Source organism: Mus pahari, chromosome 17 (assembly GCF_900095145.1).
Source record: "Mus pahari chromosome 17, PAHARI_EIJ_v1.1, whole genome shotgun sequence".
NCBI classification, from domain to species: domain Eukaryota; kingdom Metazoa; phylum Chordata; class Mammalia; order Rodentia; family Muridae; genus Mus; species Mus pahari.
Window position 1 is genome coordinate 67,568,574 of NC_034606.1, and position 12,393 is coordinate 67,580,966.

Genomic DNA, 12,393 nt, shown 5'->3' on the forward strand with positions numbered 1-12,393 from the left:
AGGTGTAGGGCTACTGAGCTAAAGAAAAAGACCGGCCTTCCACCTCCCTCTGGGCAGGGTTCTTTTTTTCTTTAAGACTATGTAGTCCTGGCTGTCCTGGAATTCATTCTGCAGAGCAGGCTGGTCTTGAACAAGTACTAGGATTAAAGGCGTTCACCAGCACACTGAGCTTCAAGCAACATCTTATCTGGACAATTCCAGGCATCCACTGCCAGTGAAGTGCCCTTACCATAGAAGATAAAGCCACACACTATATAAATTCCTGGAGTCTTTCAATATATAGCAAAGTTAGTTTGTTCTCATCCACTTCTCAGAGAAGACAGGGTGGAACACCCCAAAATCCCACAAGCACCAGAAAAATCTCCTCATTCTCAGAACAGATACATTGCAATGCCCGTGTCTTTATAGAGAACAAAGTACTTCTATAGCACACATAAAAATGCTCTTCTAGACTCTTCTGTGTCTATATCATGATGTAAGTTTCATATCCTTCTCCGCTCCACATTTATATGCAGATTTATAGATCTTTAGATTTATAGAGCCACAGTGAACCTAACAGTCCTCTGTCAGATTCTTGTGTGCATGTGACCAATCTTTCTCAATAATGGTTGGATGTATGTGCTGGGATGTGTTAGTACAGCTGTGTCTAAACATCTAAATGAATATATTCTCCTGAGTTAGCAAGGAGCTATGCACGTATGACTCAGTTTCTATTTTGAAATTTTTATTTAGATTTATTCAAGGTTCTTAGCCCATAAAATAGCAATGCATTGAAGCTGTGTATGTGGAGTTGTGTATAGGTATTTCAGTTTTTCTGTCAATTTAAAATATCTGAACATATGTTTAGAGATAGTTCCCACAATGTTTCTGGGTCTAGGGGCACAGATTCCCCCTATTTAAAAAAAAAACTTTCTGCTCCCCCAACACCTTCTGACCTATAAAGATATCTGGTGAGTGGGGATGTCACTTAAATGTGTTGCCTATTAAAGCAGATTATATTATCCGCCTCCAAGATTATACCCAACTCTAGTCCAGCTGATTTATGTGGCTTGTGAAAACCTTCCATGGGAATCATAGCCTTCTTCCAGGCTGTAGCCAGATCCAAGGCCCAGTTCCAGCTTCCCAATTTCAGTACCACTCAAGGTAGCCACTAAATCGAAAAGAAATCCACTGCAGGGCCCTGTACATAGGGGTGAAAGACTGGCGCGCGCGCGCGCGCGCGCGCGCACACACACACACACACACACACAGAGGATTTTTGAAACTAGGAGGAAAATATGTTTGTTTAAGTCTAAATATTTTTGTAGATGCCCAAATGATGCCAAGGGTCACTGTAGCACCCTAAGCTCCCCTCCCGCGTTGTTCTCAGTGCCCAGGGCCCAATTAAGTTGGTCGCCTGCTCGCAGCAGCCGAGCTCTTATCGGCGGGATTGATGCCGCCTCAGCTCCTGTATATCATTTCCAAGATTTTTTCTGTCCAACTCCACTACTGCGTTGGCTTCTGCGGCTTTGACTAATGATTGCTACAGATGCCCACGTCTCCAGAATCCTAATAGCTAGGCAGACGGACTCTATTTACCCGGCGACATTACCGTGCAGAAGGGCTTTAGGGATGGAGGGGGAGGGGGAGGAATTGGGGCGCCGTAGGTCAGGGGGCAGGGAAGAGGTTGTGACCAACCCGAGCTTCGCTGAACTTCCGCACGAGAGAGGAGTCCCGACCCCCCTCCTCTCCCTGTGGAAAAATTGCACAGTATCATAAAAAAATTGCTACTAGTGACTCATAAATGAATGAACATGGCTATGGGAGAGGAAGTAGAGAAGTGTTTATTAATTGTAAATAAAGAGATGGACCAAAAGTCCAGCAGTTAGGGGAAGATGAAAGTTTTTCTTTCCGGATGGGAAAGGGGAACAAGAGGTCAGTAGGCCTTCTCTCCGGAGAGGCTGACTTCTAGGCGCTAGTCCTCCACTTCCACCCTACCCTAACCCACTCCTCTCAAATTTAACAGATCTGCCCTTTCCCCTTCCTCGCCTCACCTGCAGCATTTGAGTGGAGGGGGCTGGACCGCAGGGTCTCGGACAGAAGCCACCAAGAAAAGCCGCCGTCTGGGGCGGCCAAGTTGAGGGGCCTCCTGGCAGCGGGGTAACCATCCGACCCTATCGCCTGATGCTTGTTGGGGTCCGCAGCCAGAACCTAAAGCCCTGTGGTCCAAAGGACGCCAGAGCTTGTAGAATTGTGGTTAGATGTGCTTCTCAGGGTTGCTAGATAGCCAGTGCCGAGCCCAGGTGTTCACCTGGCAAAAAGCTGCAAGTCTGAGCCCGAGTCCTGCCTCCTTTGGTCTCAGCCCAGGTTTTTTCGCACTTTCTTGGGGATAAATAGAAACACAAACCCGCAGATCTCAGATCCCAGGCCAGGCGCCAGGGACAGCTCAAACGAGGAGGCTCGCTCATCATCAAGTGATTCTGAGGCGGGTGGGCAAGATCGTGTTGTCGCAGTCTCGGCGCGCCCAGGACTGTGTGGCTTGGCCATTTCTTTGGAATGTAAGGCGAGACCGCCTAGGGACCTCAAAACGCGCCGGCCGCCGACACATCTCGGGAGAACTCGGGAAAACAAAAATGGAGCGGAAAGATTTAAACACTCAGAGACAGAGGCGTCCGGAAGAAGCCCTAGAGAAAATCAATCACGTAATTCGAATAGGGAGAGGCGAGGCTGGGGGGTCCGAGGTTCTGTGGCCTAAATATTGGGGGCCCGAGGTGGTGAGCATGCGGGTGTGACTGGCCTGTCCGCCGGACGTGCCTAGCACTGCGAGAAGTTCAGAACTCCTTGCTGTTGTTTCCCGCTGGGCTAGGAAGTGGGAAACCTCCCGGGCCTATCCAGCCGCCACTGTCCTTTCCCGGGCTTCCCTGTTTTTAGCTGTTAAGACGCCCATTGGCAGTTAAGGGTTTTCCCTGATCCCACTGGTAACACGGATCTACGCAAGCAAGTTTGAGAAAAAACTGGGGTAGCACCTAACTCCTCTGGGATTAAGATAATACGGGGTAGATAGTACCCCAGCTTTCCCCCAGTTTTTTTAGGCACTTACTCATCCCTGAGGCCTTGTTTCACCCGACCCAGGATACAGGCATACCTTTTGGATGACTCCGGAGATAGACTGAGGTTGGAAGGAGGCCACAGGGCTTATTAAACAGGGGAGCTTTTGGACTGAGCAAACTGGGTCCTTTTAAGCAGGGTTAGAGAAGGAAAGGCACCCAGAGGAGAGAATAAGCTCCGGCCTGTAAAAGAAGATGCGCACGGTTATTATTGAGGTTAATAATGGCAATGATCTGCTGCAGCTAGGTCAAGGACCGGCGAACTGTGGAGTCCCTTATCACAGAGGATCCCAAGAGATTTCAAGGACTCCCCCATCTTAGCTGTGGTTGGAAAGAATAAAATGAAGACCTACCCTATCTTCTCCCACCTCTAGAGCATTCCAGAAAAGAGGAAATCTTACAGTCTTCACCCCTTCATTCCCCCTCCCCCCAGTTCACTGGCATCTTATCTTTAGGTCTTTCTTAGAGGAGCACCCTTCTTGTGAAGGAACAGAGTTCTTTGAGCAACTTCCTAACCAAGTTCACAGGAGTGCTGCTGTGACCCCACAGGAGACCCTTACCCCTCATGAAATATTCCCTCTATGCTTAGTCCTTGATTATCTTCTTGTCTTGATCTTTGGTGCCTACTCTCTCATGTGGCTGGAAACTCTGAGGCCAGGAACATGTTAGAGCACCTTGAAACACCCTGTCAACCCTCAAAAAGAGTTTTCAGTTTGCTCAACTGTGGGTGCCAAGGAACCCTCTCTAAACTACGGCCAGCCTAATCTCTAGATTTTTTTTCAAGACATATTTATTCTCCTTTGAAAAGTTCTCATAACAAAAAAGTTTCAGGTTTCAAACCTCCAACAAAGCCAGCTTCTTCCTAATGTGTAGGTCAGAGTTTACAAGAGTATCCATAAGGTCTGCATCAGAGAGAAAGGGTTACCTCAATGCAAGTCTTAACAGGAGATATAATCCAGCAGCTTTGAATGGGGGGGTGACCCAAGATGGGATGAGGGGGGAGCCCAACCTCTAACTAACAATTTCTCCAGCATAAAAATGAAGCATCAAATTCGTTAGCCCAGGGCCTTCATTTTTCCCCTTCCACATTATAACTAGTTATTGAACTCGCTGGAAGATCTAAAGGCCATTTGCGAAGAGACAAATTTCAATGGAGTTTCCCCATCAATAACCCCATGGCAGTGACCTATTGGAACAAGTCAAACACCCGAGGTGAAATGCAGGTCACTCTGTCTAACCAATATTAAAATGCGGCCACTTTTTAAAAAGCCACTTTAAACGAGATTTGAGGAAAATTGAATTCCAAGGAAGGCAAGGCGGGGGAGATCTGCAAGAGGACTTTGCCTATGGTCTCCGAACAAACAAGAGAAATTCATCTTTAATATTTTAAAGGGGCAAATTAACATTCTGTGATCTCTTTTTTTCTTTCTTCTCTCTCTCTCTCTCTCTCTCTCTCTCTCTCTCTCTCTCTCTGACTATCAGCAGTTCCAAGAGGATGAAAATGGTTGAGTATTTTCTAGTGACACATCCAGGTTATTAAAATCATTTTAGACCAATTCATTACTTTTACTGACAAGAGATTTAAGGAAAAAATCAATTAAGCATTTGCATATTCTTTTGCATACATTAGTCCTGCCTGCTGGCATTAGGAAAGGACAAAAACATACATATACCCATGTACAGACAGAGAGATACACAAAGGAAAAAAAAATGGTGCAAGAATCTTGTTTTAGTTTGGGATTTTCAAGTTGCCTGGGGGAGAAAAAAATCAAAATGAAATGAATTGCCTGATTGCATACCATCTAAAAGTCAATTTATTTGAGGAAAAGGAAAGAAGCATGCTGTAATTTGTAATCCCTAAAACAACACAAAGCACATACATTAAAAAAAAACAACAACAAACCAAGCCCTGTACTTCAGAGAGTAGGTGTGAGCTTTATTTTCCTTCTTTTTACTGTCTAAATCCTGAAATGTTTATTTTATATTTTATTTTATTTTTTTGTCCATCAGAAAATCCAGGGAGTATAAGGTAGGGTTTTACTGCAGTACAGAATCTGTGGAGCCACTGGGGTACCTCAGCCTGCATCTTGTTACTGGGGAGGGGAGGAATATGGGTTAGCCAACGGTCAGTATGGTAATCCAGGCACAATAAGGCCTCTCACAACAATGGACACATATTTTTCTTCAGTGGTGTCAGAAGGGAAGCGCTTTGTACTGAAACATGTTTCCGAAAGAGAAACCAGATCGAGATTTAGAAAGGAGATGGGGTGTGGGGCAGCACGCAGAGCAGAGAGCATTTGGATGCTGGCAAGAGGTAGTCAGAAAACATAAGAATAAAACTGGGACCAAGGGAAGTCCAGAGCAGAGCCTTTGGGCTGGTGAGGCAGGAGGCAGGAGAGGAAGCACAAAGGAGACCAAAGGATACCCTGGGGAGGTCCTCTTTAGTACCCCCTTCCTCACCAGTTAAGCCCTTGATAAGTGCAAGAGTCCTCTACAGGAAAAGATTTCCTTGTTTGTAACAATATTCAGGTAAACATGTTATATTGGGTATGTGTGGTGAGGTATATAATCAACTTCCTTTCCTAAGCCACAGGAGCCCCAAAGAGTTTTTTGTTTGTTGTTTGGTTTTATTTTTATTATTTTTAAAATAATGGATGTAGATGAGAGTGGACACATTTGGGGGATTTCATAGATTTTACTTTCTGGTTATTCATGCTGAATCAGATGTGCAAACCTGGAATAGGAACTCCATTTATTAATGGCTGCATAAAAGGCATTTAATATTTTAGCAAACATTAATAGTGTGTATGGATATATATTTGTCAACCGTAATAACCAAAGACAAACTTGGTATTCAGTTTGAGGCATCTGAACCTGTGTTTATTAGACTTGCCCAAAGAGAATTTCCTGGACTCACCTGCAGGAGCTAAGAAATCTAGAAGGTTAGGGGCAGGTACTACCTTGGGTAATGTCTTGGGAAGTTTAGTAAATTCGAGGTTAGAATTAAAGAGAAGAAGGTTGAGGTGGGAGGCAGGGATGGTAGGGATGGGGCTGGGGAAAGGGGAAGCAAGCAGACAGCTCACTTTTGCAGGAGGGGAAAATATTCCCAGATGGGGCAGAGTGAGGCAGCTCACCCAGGTACAGGCCTAGAAAGGAGATCAAGTTGAGGACTGAAGAAGCTCTACTTTCCCTCACTCTTCCTACCCTACCACTGCTCTCTGGGGCTTTGGAGGGCCATGTGAGACAATTGGGGGATGTTGCTTAGACCTCTGTAGAATGGGATTCAGTACTAGCTTTCCTATATCCACTTCCAGCAACTTGTAGTTCACCCCCACCAGCAGCAACTGAGGGGTGGGGTGAGACAGAGAAACAGAGAGGAAACAGACTGGAGAGACAGAGGAGAGAAGGGGGGGGGACAGAGACAGAAATGACAGAGACAGAGAGACAGACACACAGACTGACAGAAACACACACATACACAGACAGACAGACAGACAGAAACACACACACACACACACAGAGAGAGAGAGAGAGAGAGAGAGAGAGAGAGAGAGAGAGAGAGAGAGAGAGAGANAGAGAGAGAGAGAGAGAGAGAGAGAGAGAGAGAGAGAGAGAGAGAGAGAGAGAGAATAAAATTTAAAGTCTTCACACAGTTCCCTACCACCAACAACCTTGTATCTCTCTTCCCCTCACTCACAGCCTTTTGCTCCTCTTCCATGCACACAGCTGGTCCTCATACTCAAGGTTCAGGTCCAAATGAGCAAGGATTCTCCAAAAGCTCTGGGAGTTTGGGAGTCTCCTGTAAGAGATGGTTGACCACCAGGGAATTCCTGTTCCCTCACCCAGCTATGGGGGGCGGGGGAGGAGTGCTGTCTCTTAGGAAGAAGCTATCTAGTCAGGTTTGCCAAGCCCTGGTGAGCCCGGGTTGGGGCTGGGGCCGGGGCTGGGACTGGAGCCCTAAGCATCGAGGCAGGGAAAGCAGCCAGAGGCCCAGGCCCAATCTGCGTCTTTGGGCTTTACTGTGGTTCCTTCCCATTATAGCTCTCAAAGTGAACCCTAATTTGGAAGAGGGACCCTCTCCCACATCCCAAAGGTGGTGAAAAGAATGTTGGGAATCTTCTATTTTCAGTATCTTCCTCACGGAGCTTTTTTTTTCTCTCTCTCCCTCTTCCCCCTCCTCGTTCCCTTAATTGCAGATGTTCTAATTAAACCCTCAAATAGTTGTTATGCTGTTTTAAAAGGTACTTATTCAAGTGTCAACCAGGCTGGGCTGGGAGGAGGCAACATAGGGCGGCGAATTAAAGGTAGATTGACTAATCACGGCGGCGATCATAATAATAAAATCAGAGGGAAAAAAAATCACATTACGACTTTTCGTGGAAAGGAGGGAGCAGGCAGCCAGCGGCCGCCAGCCCAGTGCCGCCGACACAAAGAGTGCGGGCGATTCCGCGAGACTGATTTATGACGTTTTACAGCCCTATAAAAGCTGTAGCGAGGAGGCAAGCGCTCCTACCACCGCTGGCAGATTTAGTCTAATAAATAAAACATAAACAGTTAACTTTATGTGTCACTTTTATTGTTATCAAGTAAAATATAGCCGAGCCCCGGCAAGCTATGATTTTAAACTATAATTGTTATCAAGTACAACAAGGAGACCTGGCTCCCACCCTGGGCTTTCCCCTTGCTGCTCCCCCCAACTCTGAGTTATAGAAGATCAGTTAATTGGAGTCCGATGACGAGGAGGCCACCCTTAGCTGAGGAACCAGTGGCTGGAAAAATAGTCCTTCCTTACCCTTTCTCTCTTCCCTGACTCTGCCACCCACCTCCCATGAGGATATTCTGTGTGTGGGTGACAGAGGGAGGGAGCAGGGCGAGAATAGGCCAGAGACCCCTGCCCTGCCTCCAAGGTGTAGTTACCTCACCTCTTCTTTTTGGAAGGCAGCCTGGAGCTGGCCATGGGGAATATGTGTTTACATGTAAACACACGTGTTACACGGATACAGTCTCAGACTGGAAGCAAGCAGGCTCTGCCCACACAGGCCTCCCTCGAGGGTAAGACATGGAGGAAAAACTCTCAGGGCCTTGGGTCAGAGCACTGACTCCTGGCAGAAGTCTCATCTCTCTTCTCTCTTCTCTCTTCTCTCTTCTCTCTTCTCTCTTCTCTCTTCTCTCTTCTCTCTCCTCTCTCCTCTCTTCTCTCTTCTCCTCCTTCTCCTCTCCTCCTTTTCCTTCTCCTTCTCCTCCTTCTCCTCCTTCCTCCTCCTCCTTCTCTCCTCCCTCTCCTCCTCCTTCTCCTCTCCTTCTCCTCCTTCTCCTCCTTCTCCTTCCTCCTCCTCCTCCTCCCTCCCTCCCCCACCTCTCTCTCACCATTCTGGCAGGTGCTGTGAGAAGTCAGAAGGCCAGGGAGCAGGAGTCACACAAGAGTCATCAGTAGTAGATCAGTAGTAGCTCTGGGCTCTGGGGCCTGGGCTGGGAAGGACAGTGGGTAGCAGGAGTGTCAAGGTTTCTAAAATCTGCTTTTGTCAACCACTTCCTGTCTTTCTTCAGAGGGGGCTCAAGCCCTAGACTTCCAGAAATGACGTCAGGATCATTTGTATCCCGCTGCCTCAACCTGCCTAGCATTGCTGGGACCCTGTCTCCAAGGCCCCTTGGCCAAGAGGGTTGGGTGAGTGTGTATGGGATAGGGGAAATGGACTTGAGGATCCTCGAATGGGGTAGGGCAGTTCAGGCTCTCCAGCCTTCTAAGCTCAGCCTCCCCATCCAACCTCCACTGAAGCCCACGTTGAACTTCCTCTTCCTGCGAAAGAGGGGCTCTGCCCTGTGACCTACACAGACTGCAACACGATTGCCATAATGGAGACCACTGGAAAGGCACTGAAGCTGAGACCACGGGGCACACTGGAGGCCGGAGAGGAGACTCTGGGCGGGAGCTGAATCACAGCCTCCCGACAGCCCCCAGTGCCCAGACGTTGGAGTCTAGCTGGGAGCCACCCATCTTTAGCAAGGGAGGATTGTCAGTCTAGTGGGGTGTGCAGTGGTGAGCACCCCAGCTTCTGCCAGCCATCCCCCCACCCCCACCCCCAGCAGCAGCAGCAGCACCACATACACAAAAAAATTGGATACATTTTGAATAAAGCGATTCGGTTCCTTATCCGGGGACTGGGTTGCTCGGTGTGATTGGCCGGCGGAGTCACATGGTGAAAGTAACTTTACAGGGTCGCTAGCTAGTAGGAGGGCTTTATGGAGCAGAAAAACGACAAAGCGAGAAAAATTATTTTCCACTCCAGAAATTAATGATCATGAGCTCGTATTTGATGGACTCTAACTACATCGATCCGAAATTTCCTCCATGCGAAGAATATTCGCAAAATAGCTACATCCCTGAACACAGTCCGGAATATTACGGCCGGACCAGGGAATCGGGATTCCAGCATCACCACCAGGAGCTGTACCCACCACCGCCTCCGCGCCCTAGCTACCCTGAGCGTCAGTATAGCTGCACCAGTCTCCAGGGGCCCGGCAATTCGCGAGCCCACGGGCCGGCCCAGGCGGGCCACCACCACCCTGAGAAATCGCAGCCGCTCTGCGAGCCGGCGCCTCTCTCAGGCGCCTCTGCCTCCCCGTCCCCAGCCCCGCCAGCCTGCAGCCAGCCAGCCCCTGACCATCCCTCCAGCGCCGCCAGCAAGCAACCCATAGTCTACCCTTGGATGAAAAAAATTCACGTTAGCACGGGTAGGCAACTTTGCTTTTTGCCCCCCTCCCTTTCCCGGCGCTCCCCACCCTCCTTGGCCCCCTCTGGCCCCGTCCTCCTTTCTCTCCTTCCCCCTCTCTCTCCAGGAGCGACTCTGGGTTAGCACAATTGAACTGGATTTACGAGCGAGAATGGGTAATTACATCCCCCATAAATTTTATGGCTTAGCTACTCTGGGCAGTCCGAGCCATGTGCTACGATCTGTTATGTATGTGTGAAAACTATGCTCGCTTTCTAAGGGCGCATAAATAATTCAGTGTCGTTACAATGAGGATTCCCCTCTTATTACACTACAAAGTCTCTAGCTTCCTTCAACTTCTTTATAACCCATTTAGCTTGATGACTTTATTTCCACCACTCCCTCCTGTTCCTCAAAGCTGAGGATGGGGTGAGGGTGGGGGCAGGGAGCCTGCTGCCTCTGAACCCCACTATTTGCTTCCCCTCCCCCTCCCCCAGTGAACCCCAATTATAACGGAGGGGAGCCCAAGCGCTCGAGGACAGCCTACACCCGGCAGCAGGTCCTGGAATTAGAGAAAGAGTTTCATTACAACCGCTACCTGACCCGAAGGAGAAGGATCGAGATCGCCCACTCGCTGTGCCTCTCTGAGAGGCAGATCAAAATCTGGTTCCAAAACCGTCGCATGAAATGGAAGAAGGACCACCGACTCCCCAACACCAAAGTGAGGTCAGCGCCCCCGGCCGGCGCTGCGCCCAGCACCCTTTCGGCAGCCACCCCAGGCACTTCTGAAGACCACTCCCAGAGCGCCACGCCGCCGGAGCAGCAACGGGCAGAGGACATCACCAGGTTATAAGACATAACTTACACCCCTGCCCCCACCCTGTGCTCCGTGTCCCCTCACACACAAATTGACTCTTATTTATAGAATTTAATATATATATATATATATATATATTGGTTCTTTTTTCTCTCTTCCTCTTGCCTCCTCCCTTGTCAGTTCCAAACAGACAAAACAGATAAACAAACAAGCCCCTTGCCCTTTCCCCTTGCTGTTAAGGACCCCTTTAAGCATGTGGTGTTGTCTTAGCATGGTACCTGCTGGGTTTTTGTTGTTGTTGTTGGTTTGTTTTGGGTTTTTTTGGTCTTGTTTTGTTTTGCTTTGCTTTGCTTTAAAGGCCATTGGGGGGTATTTATTTTTTAAGAAAAAAAAGCTGCAAAAATTATATATTGCAAGGTGTGATGGTCTGGTTGGGTGAATTTCAGGGGAAATGAGGAAAAGAAAAAGGAAAGGGAGATTTGTAAGTGGATTCTCATCCTCTCTCCTCCTCCTCCCCCCCTTTCCTTAGGCCTTCTGCATTGAAAATGCACCAGGGGAGGTTAGTGAGGGGGGAAGTCATTTTAAGGAGAACAAAGCTATGAAGTTCTTTTGTATTCTTGTGGGGGGGGGTGGGAGGAGGGGGGAGGACAGCAAACAAAGCTAAATGCATCTGGAGAGCCTCTGGGAGCTGTTCAGTTTGAGGAGCCAAAAGAAAATAAAAATGAACTTTCAGTTCAGAGAGGCAGTCTATAGGTAGATGCTCCCCCTACCCTCATCGTGGTTATTGTGTTTTTGGACTGAATTTACTTGATTATTGTAAAACTTGCAATAAAGAATTTTAGTGTTGATGTGAAATGCCCCGTGATCAATAATAAACCAGTGGCTGTGAATTAGTTTTACGTCAATGTCTGATGGTTTCTTTTTAATCCCCCTCCTCCTGGTCTGGTGACATCTCACCTTCTCTATAGTTGCCCAAGTTTACATTGAACAAACACACAAAGGTTAACACTTGACTTCAGGTGTTCACTGCTATTGAAAGGGATGTGGCAGACTGGAGGATGCAAATGTCTCATCTCTGACTTCTCAGGGAAGTCAGACCTGGAGTCCTTACAGTGAAGCTGAATGTGGGATGGGGAGGGGGTCCTCACTTTTCCTAAGTCAGACTCAGTCCCTTCTTTTACATATCCCACCTTCTCTGTCCTTTAAACCTGCCAAATCTGCAGACTAGAAAGCAAGTTTAGGGAAAGGGAAGGAAAAGTTTTCCTCTTTCAGGACTTCTTGGGTAAGACTTTGAGGAAGATGTCCCTTCTTCCTTTGGGCTTTCCTGTAGGGATAAAGGGTTTAGAGCTGGTGATTCTGAAGCTGCCAGGATGGTGTATTTGTTTGCTTAGCCTTGGGGGAAAAGGTAAAGTAGAGGCCAGAGGCCTGCCTGTAAGGTCTCTTGCATGGATAGGCCTCAGAGACTGATGCCTGGAGTAGCTGGCAAAGGAAGGACTTTTATGTTTTTCTGGAACTTTTGATCATCATCTGCCAGGTGTTAAGAAAAAAAAATGCTAGAGATTCAAGGACTATTGATGTTCTTCCTATAATCTCCTATGTCCTGGCAAAACTTGGAGGACATACTGAGCAAGGCTCTGTGGTTCTGAGATACATAGAGTTTTGGAAGGTGTACCACCAATTTAAAAAAAAAAAAAAAGATAAAAACTAAAGACTAATTCAACCCAAAGGATTCCAGCTGGCTCTATCAGGTCCTAGAGATCAGGCCCTAAGCTAAGCCTGC

General features: G+C 47.8%; 1 protein-coding gene across 1 annotated transcript; it reads left to right on the forward strand.

Moving 5' to 3' along the window:
- Positions 1-9,052: 9,052 nt before the first annotated feature.
- Hoxc4 (homeobox C4) lies at positions 9,053-11,512 on the forward strand. The gene is made up of 2 exons (XM_021216613.1): positions 9,053-9,818; positions 10,294-11,512. Exons 1-2 carry the CDS (start codon positions 9,380-9,382, stop codon positions 10,647-10,649), a joined length of 795 nt encoding a protein of 264 aa, XP_021072272.1. The 5' UTR covers positions 9,053-9,379; the 3' UTR covers positions 10,650-11,512.
- Positions 11,513-12,393: the final 881 nt, after the last annotated feature.